Genomic DNA, 16,847 nt, shown 5'->3' on the forward strand with positions numbered 1-16,847 from the left:
TAGGCAAGTCCATCTCTTGCAGCTGCAGGGTGCTTGACTCCAATTAAACATCAATACTATATCAGGAGCTCTTATGTTATGACCGCCCCACCCCTCCCAGCCGAGGTGATCACCAGAACCAGTGCAAATCTCTCCACTGTCAGCGCCAGCCTGAGCCCAGGCTCCGCCCCCGGGCCTCCAAGGCCCCGCCCCCCGCCCACCCATCCAGCACCGCCCTTGTTGTCTTGGTGATCTCTGGCTCTCCAGGGTGTCCGGGAGTCTCTCTGCTGCAAGCCCCGCCCAGACTCCAGGCCGGCTCTCGTTGCTATGGTGATCGCCGGTGCAAGCCGGATGCTTGGACGCGCCGCTGTCAGTCCAACGCAGACCCCGCCCACGACGTCGGCGATTCGTGTAGCCCGCCGGTCCCGCGCGGCTCTCGTTGCCATGGTGATCACCGCCGCTGGCTCTGGCAGACCAGGCCGCGCCGAGCCCAGCTTTCGCAGCCACGGGTGGTGAGTCCGCTCGCCCACTCTGTCCGACCCTCCCGGTCACCCACGCCCGTGCTGGCACATCCCGTGGCCAGGGCCGCGAGGGCACCGCGTCCGCGCCCACTTCCCGCCCTTATAACTTGAAAGCGGCCTAGGGCCCAAGGGCGTCCTCATTTCCGGAGCGCAGACTCTGGGCCAGGCCCGCGGCTGGTCGTGGAGGTGAGCCAGGTCAGATGCTGGAGGACAACCGGACTCCGCCAAGGACACCCAAGCGCAACCCGGAGAGGAGCCCGGATAGAGAAAGGAGACAGAGGGCTGTTGAGGAGACTGGAAGAGTCAGAGGCCTGGTGAAGTGAGGGCTTTCAGGGAAAAGGCCTAGTTGGCTGAAAGTTAGGGCCCCCAGGCCCACCTAGAGCCTTCATCCCTTGCAGACTAGGAGCAGGAGACCCCTCCCGACTCTACTTCCACTGCTTGAGCTGTGCCATGCTCACAGCCAAGTAAGGTAAGCTCAGAGGGGAGCTCCTCCTTGGTAGACACCTGTCAAGGGGAGACCCAGGTCTTCTGACTCCCAGGCAGGGTGGGGCAGGCCTGGTTCCCCCATACCATGCTGCCTGCTGTATGCAGATTGAGAGAAATGGCCTCTGCCCTGTATTCCTGACGGAGAGGGAGGCCTGGATCTGGTTTTATTTATCATTCTTGAGACAAGGTCTTACTCTATCACCCAGGCTGGAGTGCAGTGACACCTTAACAGTTCATTGCAGCCTTGACCTCCCAGGCTCAAGCATTCGTCCCACCTTCCTCCCAAGTAGCTGTGACTGCAGGCACAGGACACCACTCCCTGCTCTTATTATTATTATTTTTTTTTTAGAGACTGAGGTCTCACTTTGTTGCCCAGGCTGGTCTGAACCTCCTGGGCCCAAGTGATCCTCCCACCTTGGCCTCCCAAAGTGCTGGGATTACAGGCATGAGCCACTACACCCAGCCTGGATCTGATGAAAAGTTAGGTGAAAACTCATGGGTGAGTTCCCAGGTATTTGCACAGCTCCTTAACTGTCTTTCTCCTGGTTGGGTCCACAGGACTCTGGAAGAATGAGATCCTCCCCGACACCTTTGGGGCCCCCCGTGAGCCGCGACCGTGTCATCGCCACCTTCCCTAAGGTAGAGAGTCATTATGTCTGCAGTGCTCCGCTGGCACTGCAGCCACATCAGCTCTCCCCACTCTACACTCATGCCTGGAAGTAAAGCAGGTGAATTGAGGAGGTCTGTCCATTGCCAGATTTGCCTTGAGGAGCTGGGAGACTGGCCACTGACTGCCGAAGGTGGGGTAGCAAGTTGATGGTGACAGTGGGCAGCAGTGTGGCCTGGAGGTTATAAGGGCTAGGATTTTGCAGCCAGACAGTCCTTGGTGTGAGTCCTTCATTCTGATTCTGTCATTAAACTGTGTGGCTTGGCCGGGCGCGGTGGCTCACGCCTGTAATCCCAGCACTTTGGGAGGCTGAGGCGGGCGGATCACAAGGTCAGGAGATCGAGACCATCCTGGCTAACACAGTGAAACCCCGTCTCTACTAAAAAATACAAAAAATTAGCCAGGCACGGTGGTGGGCGCCTGTAGTCCCAGCTACTCGGGAGGCTGAGGCAGGAGAATGGCGTGAACCTGAAAGGCAGAGCTTGCAGTGAGCCGAGATCACCCCACTGCACTCCAGCCTGGGCCACAGAGCCAGACTCCATATCAAAAAAATAAAAAAACTGTGTGGCTCTGGGCAAATTACTCAACCTCTCAGAGCCACTGTTACATGTTACATGGAGGTAATTCCTCTCATATTGGGTGCCTGGCTCATGGTATGCAGGAATTCCCCTGCAGTCGTGGTTGCTGTTGTTCTCATTATCATTGTTATTATCAAAACAGCATTCCAATTCCATGACCCCAAATCCAGTGCTCTCTCTCCCCTTGCCATTCTGCCTCTGTTTTCTGCTGCAAGCTCACAGCTCTCTTGTGTCTGTATTAAAATCCAATATTAATTGCAGCAGGGAATACAAATTGAGTACAACCTCCATAGGGGGCAGTGGACAATATTTATCAGTATGGCAGATGACCCTGCCCTGTGAGATCTAGCCATTCCGTTTCTTTTTTCTTTTCTTTTCTTTTTTTTTTTTTTTTTTTAGAGACAGGGTCTTGCTCTGTCACCCAGGCTGGAGTGCAATGGTGCCATCATAGTTCAATCCTCTACCCACTGGGCTGAAGCAATCCTCCCGCCTCAGCCTCCTGAGTAGCTAGGACCACAGGCATGTGCTACCATGCCTGGTTAATTTTTGATTTTTTTTATAGAGACGAAGTCTTGCTATATTGCCCAGGCTGGTCTTGAACTCCTGGCCTCAAGCAATCCTCCCACCCAGGCCTCTCAAAGCACTGGGATTATAGGTGTGAGCCACTGCAACTGGCCTTGCCATTCCATTTCTAGGAATTTACTTGGCAGATATTCTGGCATGGGTTTACAATGTGCATAAGGATAGGGGTTGGAGTAGTTTGTTGTTGTTGTTGTTGTTGTTTTTGAGACGGAGTCTCACTCAGTCGCCCAGGTTGGAGTGCAATGGCGCAATCTTGGCTCACTGCAAGCTCCACCTCCCAGGTTCACGCCACTCTCCTGCCTCAGCCTCCTGAGTAGCTGGGACTACAGGCGCCCGCCGCCGCGCCCGGCTAATTTTTTGCATTTTTAGTAGAGACGGGGTTTCACTGCATTAGCCAGGATGGTCTCAATCTCCTGACCTCGTGATCCGCCCGCCTCAGCCTCCCAAAGTGCTGGGATTACAGGCGTGAGCCGCCACGCCCGGCCGGGGTTGGAGCAGTTTGTAAGAATAGAAGATCAGATACAACATAAATATCCTCAGAGAGGAGACTGGTTAAACAAGTAATACATCCTGGCACAGACATGAGGAAGAATGAGGCAACCTCTTCAGGAGCTGACATGCAACGAGAGCCAAAGTAAACCGTTAAGTAAAAATGCAGGGTGTGGAACAGTGTGCAGTAGAGTGTGTGCAGCATACTCCTGTGTGTGAAAACAAGGATAGGGAGAAATGTCTGTTTGTTTATATATGCAGAAAATATTTCTGGAAGGATAGATAAGCCCCTACTCTCAGTGATTGCCTCTGTGGCTTAGGACAGGTGTGGAGGGAGAAATCCTCTCCATGGAATGGCCTTTTGCATCTTGGATTCTGTGGCCAGGCTGGTGAGGAGGAGGTGACTCTAGATAGGTCCTGGGTATTTGGAGTATGTGGCCATTCCTCCTTCCCCCTTCTTTACTTTCCTCCCTAAGTTCCTTCTTCACACACCTACAGAGAAAGCCTTTGTGTCTCAGACCCGTAGACAATTCTCTATGGGTTTTCCATCTCAACAGAGGCTCAGGCAATTGTTTTCTCTGCAGAGCTTGACAGTGGTAACTAGGGATGACAGAAACTAGTCTTTCTTGAGTCAAAACAAAGGAAAGTGTGATTGGCACAAAACACTCCAGGTATCATGACATGAAGAACCCATTGGCAGAGCAGATGGTGAGGATCAGAGTTAAGCAGGGTTGCCTGACATCACACAGCTGTGCCTGGTACCTCTGGGATTTGACCTGGCTATGTCTGGCTCCAGAGCTCCCTACCCCAGGGAAGCAGTCTAGGGAATCTGTCCTGGTTTCACAGGTGGCATTCTCCCCTCTTGCCCATAATAGTCAGGGATCAAGGCCACTGCTGGCCAAGTTCATCCTGCACCCCAGGGCCCTGAGAAATTCACAGCCAGGTTGGGCAGGGTCCTCAGACTGCTTGCCAGGCAAGTCCTTCCCTTTACGCCATGTGCCTCAGTTTCCCTGTCTCTGAAATCAGCTCACACTTCTTACCCTGCAGCCTTCATTACCATAGTCTTCTAGTCATACTGTAATGACCATTGTGTCTGGGCCAGTCCCCAGCTTAAAGCTGTCATGGAAGCTGACAGAAAGAAGCAGCCAGCTTGTTCATGGTAGCTGCCACTCTTCTGCAGAAAAGTAGACTATCGGGCTAAGCTGCTCACCTGCATTATTCAGTTACTCCTCCAAAGACCACATGAAAAGGTGCTATTATGAGCATCCCTGTTAACATTTGAGGAAACTGGAACTCAATAGGATTCTGTAACTTGCCCTTTGCTGATCTTTCACCATCACTGCTGCCTCAATCACTGAGAGGGCAAGATGGGCCAGGCAGAGCCCGAATCAATGGCCAAGACACTGGGGCTGGGGGAGGGGAGCTGTGGATCCAAGCAGCATCCAGAAGGACAGAGCAGGTGGCTGTGACTGTGCAGGGGTGGGGGGCGGGGGGCCGGACCATTGCCATACACAGATCACACCAACAGCCTCAACGGTGTCCTTCTCCGCACATCCTTGCCACATTTTGTATTTAGCCTTGGCCAATCCAATGGCAAAAAATAATGGTCATCTTTAATTTGTTTAATCTCATTTTTTTCTAATTACACACCAGGTGAGGGTGGCTGGGGTATATGCAGTTTTTTCTGACCCTGAGGCCCATGCTCTTAAACCATTGCTCAGGTCTGCCTTTCAAGAAATGTGGACGACAGAAAGCTCCTTCTAGGACATTTTCCAGGCACCTGTATGCACATTTTTAAAACAAAATGTCATCAGAGATTCATGGAAGATACGGATTAGAGACAGGGTCTCACTCTCTCACCCAAGCTGGAGTGCAGCGGCATGATCATAGCTCACTGCAGCCTCTATCTCTTGAGCTGAAGCGATCCTTCCACCTCAGCCTCCTCAGTATCTAGGACCACAGGCATTCGCTCCTGCACCTGGCTAATTGGATCTTGGAGGATCTGGGCACCAAAAGAGCTCCCCTCCTTTCGACTTGAGAGGGTTGAGGCCCAGAGCAGACAGAGGCCCGTCACATGCATGCATGCAGCAAGGGGACCACAACCCCAGGTGAGACCCAGATCTCCGAGTCTCTGCCTGGGCTCGCCCCTCTGGACTCACAAGGCCCCAGAGCCTCAAGGCTGAAGAAATAGAGGATACAAATGACAGGTGGGTCAGGGAAAGCTAATGAGGCTGCCAGCTGTGAGGCCTAGGAAGGAAGGCTGGGAAGACCGTCTCCCCTCACTGCTTCGCTATGGGGATGGAGCCGCAGCTTTGCAGGATGATGTGTCTGTTTGTCTCTTTGCAGTGGTACACGCCAGAAGCCTGTTTGCAGCTCAGGGAGCACTTCCACGGGCGGGTCAGCGCTGCCTGCCAACGCAGAAACACGGGGACTGTCGGGTGAGCCTGCAGGGTGTGGGATGGGGGAGCAGGTGGCAGGAAGGAATGAGTGCATGAATGCACGTGTGAAAGAATGAACAAGTGAAAGACACACACGAGGCTGGCACAGCCCTGTACAGGCCTGAAGATGACTGGGGTTTTCATCTGGCTTCAGTTAACACACCTGCCACATGGAACAACTTTCTCTCTTCTGAGTCACGCAGGTGATTTTTCGGCCTGAGGTCTTGGCACAAGTCCATTTCCTCTGTCTGAAATGTTTTTCCTAATCCCCTCACTTCCCCTTCCCCTTCCCCTTCAGGTCTCAGCATAGGTGTCAAGTCCTCTGGGAGCCTTCTCTGACCCCCCACTACCCTTGCCCCCAAGCCTGGACTGGGGAGAGTACCCCTCCTGGGTGCTCTTGTGCCCCCAAGAACTTATCTCACAGAATTGCAGGCTGGATTCCTCACTAGACCTAGCCCAAGAGGGCGAGGGCTGTGTCTGCCCTGTTCCTGCCGTGGCAGCACCTGCCACCACCGGCACAGGGATTGTGAAATAGTCATTCCTTCTTTTAACAAATAGGTACAAGGGCCTGCTTTTGCCCCTCTTCCTTAGGAGCTCATAGTCTGCTCAGGAAGTTGGCTGAGCTCACAGGGGTCACACAGGTGCGATGAGGCTGCCACAGAGCGCAGCTAGAGGTTCCCAAACTGCAGAGTGGGTGAGGCAGAGCTGAGATCAGAATGGCCGAAGTGGCCATGGTGGTGGAATGAGAGTAATGGCATCTGTTGGGGAATGCTGGTGCCATATCAGGTGCTTCACGCAGATGATCTCCCTGACCCCTTGTGGCAGCACTGGAGGTGGGGAGACAGAGGATCAGAGGGTACCTGCTGCAAGACCTTGTCAATACCTTTACTCATTCATAGGAGAAATGGAGTCAGAACGAAAGGGCCCTCTGGGAGCAGGGTAGACACAGTCCCTGCTCTCAGGGACCTGGCAAGGTGACCTGCAGCCCAGGTCACCAGGTGACACGGTGGTGCCCTCTGGCTGTCTGCAGGCAGAGGAAGTGCCTGTCAGATACTTACCCAGGTTGGTTGCTGTGACCGTTTGCCTCCTTTGGGATGAGCTGCAAAAACTCTTAAGGTGTTGTCAATAGTCCTGGCAAGCTGGAACAATGGTACCTGTAGTCCCAGTTACTCAGGAGGTTGAGGTGGGAGGATCACTCAAGCCCAGGAGTTTGAGATTAGCCTGGGCAACACAGCGAGACCCCATCTCTAAAAAAATAATAAACAGTCCGAGAAACACCTCTGCACAGAGTGTAGGACACACACAAAGGGTGAGGGTGGCGGCTGCTCTTGGGGAGCAGTAATCCCCAGAGAGCCCAAGAACCTCAGAGCTGATTCACCTCAAGCCACAGGCCAGATGTATAGAGCCTGAGCCCTGTTCAGGGTGTACCTCTTAGCCTGTCTGACCCTTACAGATACCTCTGAGTGAGCAGGGCACGGTGGTGTCATGGTCAGGGAGTGCCTGCTTGCAAGCGGCCAGAACCCACACGGGCGCACAGCCCCAGGGGATGCATAGGAGGGTGAGGGGCTGCCCGTCCCTTGTGCTGGGGTCTCCCTGCACGTGGACCCTGTGTCTGCACCCTCAGCACAGCTCCCCCACAGCATAGACATGCCCATGGCTATTGGTTGGTTACCACAGCCACACCCTGGCCTCCTGCCTCTGCCCCCTCCACCTGTGACTTGGCCTTTTGTTATGCCCATTCCTAATTCTCAGGATGGGGACTTTGACCAAATGTGGTGAGGGGTGCAGCTCTAGGGGCAGCAGAGTCCCCAGCCTCTCCCATCTCCCCTCTGGTACTGTGGAGGGGGAACACAGTGTTTCGGCAGGGTGGCCCATCCTGTGTCCAGGAGTGAGCGGTGTCTCACCAGCAGAGAGCCCAGAGAAGGAACGGGCTGTGAGTGTCTGAAGACACCCTGGAAGGCATGCCCAAGGGCAACACGGCCATATTTCTCACAGGCTCAAACTCTCCAAGGTGGTGGTGGTTGGCGATCTCTACGTGGGGAAGACCAGCCTCATCCACAGGTACGAGGCTTCCTCTGCCCTGTCGGCCACCTCCCCCAGCACCAGGTTGTCATACCTTTGCCTGGGTGGCCCAGATAGTATCAACATAGTGGAAACCATGTGGTTTCCAGGAACTGCTGGGCCTCACCCTGCTGGGAGCCAGATAAGAGGGGGTACAAGAAATCGGGGAGATGACAGGGCTGGGCAGACATTGTGGCATCCCAGGAACCTGGCGCTTGTCAGACTGTCCCCCTGGGGCCAGGGCTCTCCCCTCTACTGCCCTCCCTGCAAATGGCTGCTCAGTTTTGCTCAGTTTCTAACTCGCAGCTTGCCTTCCGAGCTCCTGCAGCCTCCCTTTCCCCACCTTGTCCTTGCTGGCGGCCCTGCCCACCCGTGGCCTGTGTGGACCATCACTTCCTGATGGGAAGTGGACCTTATTTGCCTAAAGACCTTCACTGTCACAAGTGAAGCTTCCGGGCACATTTCTGTGAGTACACCCCGTAACGACTTCTTTATCCCCCACAGGTTTTGCAAGAATGTTTTTGACCGAGACTACAAGGCCACCATTGGGGTGGACTTTGAAATTGAGCGCTTTGAGATTGCTGGAATTCCCTATAGCCTCCAGATGTAAGTCGCTGTTTCCCCCATGACTCGTGGGCGGCTTCCTAGGGGCACCTGAGAAAGGATTTGGGGAGCTCCTGCACTGTGTCCATGTCAAGGAGGACTGGTCTAGACAAGCAGAGCCTGGGGGTGTTGTGTGACACTCAGCTTCCCAGCTCCCAGAACCCCCAGATGCTCCGTCAGTCCCAAAGTTGTCTCATTTTGGTCATTGGCTCTGGGGAAGATGCCCACAGCCTGACCTGCTCACCTGCCCATGACCTCCCCAATCCCCACCCTGCTCCTCTCGAGGCCCTGGCTCCAGTCCCTCCCTGACCTGGGCCTCCTGTGATCCCACTCACCAGGCCAGCAGAGTGGCCTCCAGCAGGTCGCTTCTGAGCTCTGAGCCTCTGTTGCCACCTGTAAAATGGGGTCAAATCCAGTCCCTGCGTGCCAGGCTTGGGCAAGGAGGGCTGAGATGGAGTCCTTCCTCAGGTCTGAGGCACTCGTCTTCCTCCTCACGCTGAATGAAGGCTTCACTCCCTCTCCCTTGCCTTGCTTTCCTTCCACTTCTGTCTTTTTTTTTTTTTTTTGAGATGGAGTCTTGCACTGTTAGCCAGGCTGGAGTGCAGTGGCGCAATCTCGGCTCACTGCTACCTCCACTTCAAGCGATTCTCCTGCCTCAGCCTCCCAAGTAGGACTACAGGTGTGCACCCCCACACCCAACTAATTTGTTTTTGTATTTTCAGTAGAGACGGGGTTTCACCATGTTGGCTAGGCTGATCTCAAACTCCTGACCTCAAGTGATCCACCCGCTTCAGCCTCCCGAAGTGCTGGGATTACAGGTGTGAGCCACCATGCCCGGCCCACTTCTGTTTGTCTTCCTTGCTAGGCCCAGGGAGTCTGACTCACGATGGCCCCCACTGGCCTCAGCCCTTTCCTCTGCCTTCCTTCTGAGTGGCCCAGGGCTTACCCTCTCCCACCCCAGCTGGGCAGCTTCCCTCTGCCCCAGCACCTGGAGAATGCTGCAAGCCTGCCTGGGCCCGGGCCCTACTCTACTGTGAGACCTCTTCCTGTGAGACACCTCTACTCTCCTATGAGACCCTTCCATGTTCCCCTATGTGGCTGGCCCTGCCCCCCATCTCCACTTGCCTGCTGGCATTCACCAAGCTCCTTCCTGGTACCTGAGTTGGTTCCTCAATCCTCCATGCCCTGCCTGGACTGAGCCTTCAGATCCTGTGGATGTCAGCTCCTAACTCTGTCAAGATAGTGCCCCTTTCTCTCAGAACTTCCACAGCCCCAGCAAAGCCCTGGAGATGGAGGATAACAAATCTCGGCCAAGGGAGAGTACGGGTCAGTCAAGAGCAAAGGAGGCTGGGAGAATGCAAGGCTGCAGGACTGAGGGATCCAGAGAGCTGAGAAGAGCAAAGGGCTGGTAGGGGTAGCCCAGGCGGAGCCGGGAAAGTCTGGCTAGGGGCTGGGCTCACCCGTGTGACCACAGGCGGTATCTCATTAGAGGGCCCTGAACAAAACAAGGACACTGTCCTGGCTCAGCCTCTCATTGTCTTACATTGAGGCCTTCGCCAGCCTCCCGACAGGCTCATCTCTAGGCCACCACCACCAGCTCCTCCCCCAGAGTCTTCAGAAATGAAAGAAAGTATGAATGAATTAACGAAAGAATGAAGCCCAAACCTTCAGTGTCATGCTAGATCACTTGAAAAAAATTCAGACCATGGCCAGGCATGGTGGCTCATACCTGTAATCCCAGCACTTTGGGAGGCCAAAGCGGTCTGGAGTTTGAGACCAGCCTGACCAACATGGAGAAACCTCATCTCTACTAAAAATACAAAATTAGCCGAGCATGGTGGTCCATGCCTGTAATCCCAGCTACTTGGGAGGCTGAGGCAAGAGAAATGCTTGAACCTGGGAGGCGGAGGTTGCAGTGAGCCAAGATCATGCCATTTTACTCTAGCCTGGGCAACAAGAGCGAAACTCCACCTCAAAAAAAAAAAAAAAAAAGAAAAAGAAAAAAAATTCAGACCATTGATGTCTTGTTTGTGATTTGTCTACTTTGCAGTTTACTGAGAAAAGGCAATTTTGATCTGTTGACCTTAAAAAGCGATGGATTGGGGAAGAATTTTCAGACTCAGCCCTGCATAGTGACTCCCTGCTTTGTTCTAAACCAGGGCGGGTAGATCTCAGTAGGTGCTCTTTCCCCTCTTCTAGACCGTGCCCATGGCAGACATCATTGATTGATTGTTGTACTCCTTTCCATGGAGCCAGGGCTTAGCTTCTAATTTCTTCTCACTACTGTGCTCCAAAGAGCTGGAGCTAACTGCTGAGATCCACCTGTTGCTCCCCCGTTAGGTATCCCCAACCCCTACTTTGGGACCTGCAGCGTGGAAGGTGAAGCACTGCCCCAGTCACACCCAAGCAAGTGGCACAGCCACTGCTGGAGGCCCAGCCTGGAGCCCCAGTGCCATTCACAGAGCCTTCTCTACAAGTGGACTGCTACATCTTCAGAGCGAGGCATGCCTTGGGCCATATGTTCCATTTTAATGTCTCATTCAGAAGGGAGTGAGCGGCAACTCCATCCATCCAGGCAGCAGAACAACTAATGCCACACCCTACTCCACTAGGAATGAGAGAAGTCCACTGGGGGCACCCTAGGAAGGGATCATAAGGAGCTGGGGGTAGGGACAGCTGGCTCACAACAGGCACTTCCTGAAGCCCATGCAGCTGGCAGAGGCCTTTAGGGTCTCCCACCCATGGTCCCGTAATCTGTTGGCTCAAGACACTGTGATTGTGTAACCTGACATCATCTCCCTTTCTTTCTCACCCACCTCACAGCTGGGACACAGCTGGGCAGGAGAAGTTCAAGTGCATCGCATCTGCCTACTACCGGGGCGCCCAGGGTGAGCAACATGCCACGTCGGGGCTCTCAACCGCATGCAGCAGCGGGGTCTCTGCCAGGCTCCACAGTGGGAATCCCAAGTTCTCTGCACAGGCACCCATTTTCTGTCCTCCAAGACCCACTGAGAAAACACCCAGGCCACTACTTGGGAACAGGGAAGCTGCCTTCATCCCCAGGCCCTGGCTGACTTTGGCGATCACACCCTTTAAGGACCCTGTGGTAGTGGGTGCTGGCTTTAAGTCTCAGCCCCAGTTTCAGCTCTTAAAGATGCTCAAAGATGAAAGTGCTTTTTCGGAGGCTCAGAGAAGGGCAGCACTGGACTCCAGGGGCAGGTGGGAGGTGGCTTGTCTTGTCTTAGCAGAGGGGGCTGGGCCAGGGAGGAGGAGCGAAAGGGGGACCTCGGGAGGACTGGCAGATCCCAGGTGGGGGCCAGCAGAGCTGGGTGCCCACCACTTCCATGGCCAAGGGCAGCCAGGTGGTGCTGGGCAGGGCTCACCGTCAGCAGGGGGCGGCAGCATAAGCTCCTATCGCCTACCCCACCTTCCCAGGAAGAAGACAGAAATGGATTTCAGTGGGAGATGTGAGAGAACCTCAAAAGTATCCAAAACCAGACTCAAATTATAAGGCACCGTTATGTCTACTCGGTAGTGGTGAAAAAGTTACAACATTTTATGTTAGACTTAAAAGAAGCAAAAATAGAAACAAACCATGCAGCCCTCAGCCCTGGGTTGGAGCTCCAGCTCTGCCCTGGCCGCATGGCCTCCTGCGCCCTTTGCCTCTTCGGGCCTCTCTTCTCGACAGGATGCTTCTCCCCTGGGAATAAGAGGTGTGAGGCGCCTGGCCCACCTCTACACATGGCAGCCTGGCTGCTGTCATCCCTATCCTCAGTTTTCCCCTTCCTTTCTCTTCCCATCTGCCTTGGAAGGGGTGTGGGTCTCCCTGAAGCCTTAAGCCAAGGTGCAGAGGAGGCCCCTGTCCGGCCCTGGTCACACCCCTGGGGGCAGTAGAGAGCATTTGCCTATAATGTCCTCCACATGGGGGTCCCCTCAGGACCCCAACAGGACCGGGGTGCGGCCAGTGATGAGAGGAGCTGAGGGCCCGGGCTGCATCTCCCGGTTTTCTGCCCACCTGGTTCCCCGGAAGTTGTTTCGCTAAAGTGGGTTGTTGCAAACCATCACTGCTGTAGCTGCCATTGGTTGAAAGTTGGCCCTGTGTCAGGCCCTGGACTAACAGCTTTTTAAAACAGCTGCTCTTGTTTAATCCTCACAGCAACCCTGAGAGCTAGAGGTCTCATCCTCACGGTTTTACAGATGGGGAAACTGAGGCTCTCAGCAGTTAAGGCCCTCACCTGAGCTCCCTTAGCCGTAAGTGGCAGAGGGTGTCTGACGCTAAAGCCCATGCACTCACTCCATGCCCACCTTGTCCTGCCTCCCCGGGATCCCACACTGAGGCTGGGCTGCCGGGTGCAGGCTGGAGGGTCCTGGTGGGGGACAGCCATGGGGTATCTCCTCCTCAGCCTCCACTGTAGGAGGTTCCGGTGCTGAGTGCCTGGGGGGCTGCCCCGGCAGTTCCTTGGGAGCTGGGCACCTCCTGGGGAGCCCCCTTGCCTGCCTCACCTGGCACTGATTGGCTGTTGGCTTTTTCCGGGTGTCCAGTGATCATCACGGCCTTTGACCTCACTGACGTGCAGACCCTGGAGCACACCAGGTGAGTCTGGGCTCTGTGGCCCCTGCAGTCTCCCTGGGCTCAGGAAGCTGCCTGGAAGGGCTCCCAGAGCCCAGCCAGTGGACCCTGACCCCATGTTGGGTGTGAGTGACCAGGCCCCTTGTCAGAACCAGCTGCCCACGGGCCACTTACTGTCCAGCTGCCTTTAACCCTAAAGATTTGTCCCCATTTATTCTGGAGGGGTCAGCACATGAGTGTGAGCCCAGCACAGCCGCCCCAGGCGCATGCTCAGAGGGGCCCCAGCTTGCTTCAATACGCTGCCTTTGCCGTGTTGCAAGTCCTGATACTTTTTGAATGAGGTGCCTCACGTGTTCAGTTCACTCTGGGTCCTGAAAACTGTATAGCCAGTTTGTGAAGGGACATGAATTTGGCACTTGCAGTCTCAAGAAGAGAGAATTGGCAGTGTGACCCATTCAAGAGGCCATCTACTTCTGCTGGGAATTGGCCAGCTACTGGAGCAAAGCCCTCTCGCCTTAGCTTGGTCTGGGGCATTTGCACCCAGCATCTTCCAAACCCCGTGAGGGAGGTGGGGGTGACAGTTCTAGTTGATAAACGTGCAGGACTCACGCAAGGTCTCACCGGGAGAGGCCAGAGAGGGGCCAGGAGGGGTCTTCACCACCTCCAGCCAGGGCACTGGTATTCCCACCCCTTTGGGTCCAGCTAAGGCCCTTCCAGCTGGAGGTGCAGCATCCTCTCAGCCAGTGTGGGCCAGGAAGCCCTCCTTGTCCCTCCCAGCCCAGCACCCCAGCCCTGGGGAGGTCCCAAGTGTGCTCTCTGCCCCCTGTTTGGGGTGGGAGAATGGGTGAATCTCTCAGCCTCTCCCCCTTGCACTCCAGGCAGTGGCTGGAAGATGCTCTGAGGGAGAATGAGGCAGGCTCCTGCTTCATCTTCCTCGTGGGAACCAAGAAGGACCTTCTGGTGAGCAGAGTGGCACTGGAGGTCTGGGTGGCCCTTGGGAAAATGCCTTCCCTTTCAGCCCTCATTGGAGGAGCCATGGCGGGGGAGGGAGGTGGCACAGTGGGAAGCAGGCAGCTGCCTATCCCCTGGGGCCTCCCTGCATGAGAGCCTGGGACGCTGGGTCAACAAGGGCTATTTCTCTCAGTCAGGAGCGGCATGTGAGCAGGTCGAAGCAGAGGCCGTGCACCTGGCCAAGGAGATGCAGGCCGAGTACTGGTCGGTGTCGGCCAAGACCGGTGAGTGGGCCGGGGCTGTCAGTATGGTGGGGCAGAGCCCGGCTCTCGGGCCAGTCCCATGGGGCCTGCTATGCAGCATTTCCCTCTGCAGCCAGCCGTCTGTTCCCTCTGTGGCCCTGTGCACACTGGCATCACAGCCCTGCTGTGCTGGTGCCTGGCAGCATCTTTCATTGCCTAAGAGGAGCTGCCTCATCTCTAGAAGGAGGCTGGGAGGCCTGCCCCACAGATGGGGGAATAGTGACTCCAACCCTGTGTCTTGCTGTGCTGGCCCGTTCTCCAAGGCAACCCCATAACTACTCATGAGGCAGGTTCCATTTTATACCTGTGAAGTAACTTCCAGGGTCACAGGGTGGCAGGGCCAGGATCTAAACACACTCTCACCTGTAACCACTGCACTGTCCTGCCTCCGGCCCTGAAATGCCAGGCATGTGACATCATCTGGCATAGAGAAGGGCCCAGTGACGGGGCTCCACCCCTTCCAGTATCACTGTGGCTCACAGACCCCAGCTGTCACTGAACCCACTTCCCACCGGGTCTATCCCTGGCCACACTGGGCCCCCAGCCCAAGGCAAGATGCCCAGCATCTTTGAACCTCCATCTCCTCATCTGGGAAGCAGGTGATGCCATCCATCTCCCTTTTTTGTGAAAAAACGTTTTAAATTACAAAAGCCATGTGTATTTACTGAGGAAAACAGAAAATCCAAAGACACAGAGCAGATGGAAAACACAGGTTGTTGGGGGATGAAATGAAGTCATACACAGGGCCTGGCACATAATACGCCCCCAAGGCTCTGGGGACTCAGGAATTGGGCCCAGTAGTCTACCCTGTGTAAGAGGGGACAGCAGATATCTAGTCGGAGACTGGGTGAGCACTGAGGGTTGGCGTCACAAGTAGAAGCACCACTTCCCGCCCAACACAAACAACTGGTAGTGCCCTCCACTGCTCCTTCCCGACAGTGAGAACTGCTCTGTGAGAACCCTCCCTCCTTTATCAGAGTAACAGTAAGTTCACCAACTTACTATGGGCAAAGCAGGACTGCCCTGTGCGGTTGTGCAGGTTGCTGGCTGCACAAGGGCAGTGTGCATGTTAAGGGCTGGAAATTGGCCTGCCCTCTGATGGGCAGCCACCTCTACCTGGAGGAGGATGCATAAAGGCTCCATGTGGGGGCTGACAGCAATTCAATCCTCACAGCCCCACCGGACAGGTATGGAAAGTGACAGGAGGGCAGGCATATGTCTGTCCTGAGTTCCAAATGTTCCAACACCTGGGCCATATTAGCATCTGATTGGAAGAGGAGATGCTGGGAAGCAAAGGCTCAGAAGTTTGAGGGAGTGGCCCAAGCAGGCAGTGGGGTGGGAGTGGGGAGGCTGGAGCCAAGTGGGAAGCCAGGCCAGTGGACCCTGCCCCTGGCACTGTGCTGCCCATGTGACTGGGTGGGGCTCTGCCCTTCCGTGGTCACTGTTACTGTCAGGGTGCTCTAGAAAGGGCTACGTGCCAACCTGAAGGTGGGCTGGCCTGGCTTTCACACCCAGATGCATTAAGGGGCAAGGACAAACACTGATGAGGTCCTGGCTGTCTTGTGAGCCCACAGGCGAGAACGTGAAGGCATTCTTCAGCCGTGTAGCCGCCCTGGCATTCGAGCAGTCAGTGCTGCAGGACCTGGAGAGGCGGAGCAGTACCCAGCTCCAGGTCGGCGATGGAGAACTAATCCGTGCGTATAGATGTGGCTGGGTTGGGCTGGGGAGCAGACCGGAGGCCTAAAATCCACATGCACCATCCTCCTGTCACCTGAGACCCTGCCATTTCCTGAACTTGTGGCCCTCTCCTATCCCTTGACCCTCCTCTCAGGGTGTCACTGCAGCCTCAGGCCTGTAGCCTCCCTGATACCACCTGCCAGGTGAGAGACCCTCACTAGCCCTCCCTGTTCTCCTGACACATGGACCTCATGGGCATCCATTTGGTTCTCATGGCCCAGGCGGGGCATCCCAGGCTCTGCAGATGTGTCCTGGCCCTGGCTCTCCCAGTCTGCAACTTTGCCCGCTCTGTTCCAGTGCCTGGAATGCCCCTCAGCCTCTTGGCCTGTGTCAAGTCATTCAGGCCTTGAACAACAGGGCCAGGAGCTTCAGCTCACAGCTCTGACTCCCAGGGCCGGCATCCCCTGCCCAGTGTCAGCTACAGGATTCTTGGTTGATGCTAAATGACTTCTCACCTCCTTATAGGAATGGAAGGGAGTCCACCTGAGACCCAGGAAAGCAAGAAGCCCTCCAGCCTGGGCTGCTGCTAGCTGGGGCCTGCGTGGAAGGCCTCTGCTCCCTGCACGCACGTGGACGGAACTTCCATGACTGGAGTGGAGACTGGAGCCTGAGCTCTGCAGTGTGTCTGCCCTCAAGCTGTACTTCCAGTCCCTCCACCCACCCACCGCAATCAGCCCCAGGGCACAGTCACTTCTCTGTTGCAGGTTGGGCGCTAGAAAAGGCCCCCGCTGGCTGCCTGGGAGCCCCACACCACCAGGCCAGTGCAGGCACAGTGGTGGTCCCCTGAAAGGCCAGTCCATTTGCAGGGTCATCGGTCACCTTTGGCCTCAAGAGGCCTCAGAACTGCAAACTCCTGCACTGGTCTGTACCCCTCGGCCATGGC

The 16,847-nt window shown here is 55.5% G+C and overlaps 1 protein-coding gene across 1 annotated transcript; it reads left to right on the top strand.

Moving 5' to 3' along the window:
• The first annotated feature begins 306 nt into the window (after window positions 1-306).
• Window positions 307-16,623, top strand: RAB36 (RAB36, member RAS oncogene family). Its single transcript, XM_023197813.1, is given in 12 exon segments — window positions 307-469; window positions 472-491; window positions 1,545-1,625; window positions 5,649-5,740; window positions 7,736-7,801; window positions 8,306-8,407; window positions 11,228-11,292; window positions 12,947-12,998; window positions 13,853-13,934; window positions 14,119-14,209; window positions 15,802-15,921; window positions 16,430-16,623. Coding segments are annotated over 12 exon segments (999 nt in total). The 3' UTR covers window positions 16,495-16,623.
• Window positions 16,624-16,847: the final 224 nt, after the last annotated feature.

This window comes from Piliocolobus tephrosceles, chromosome 19 (assembly GCF_002776525.5).
Source record: "Piliocolobus tephrosceles isolate RC106 chromosome 19, ASM277652v3, whole genome shotgun sequence".
Taxonomy (NCBI): domain Eukaryota; kingdom Metazoa; phylum Chordata; class Mammalia; order Primates; family Cercopithecidae; genus Piliocolobus; species Piliocolobus tephrosceles.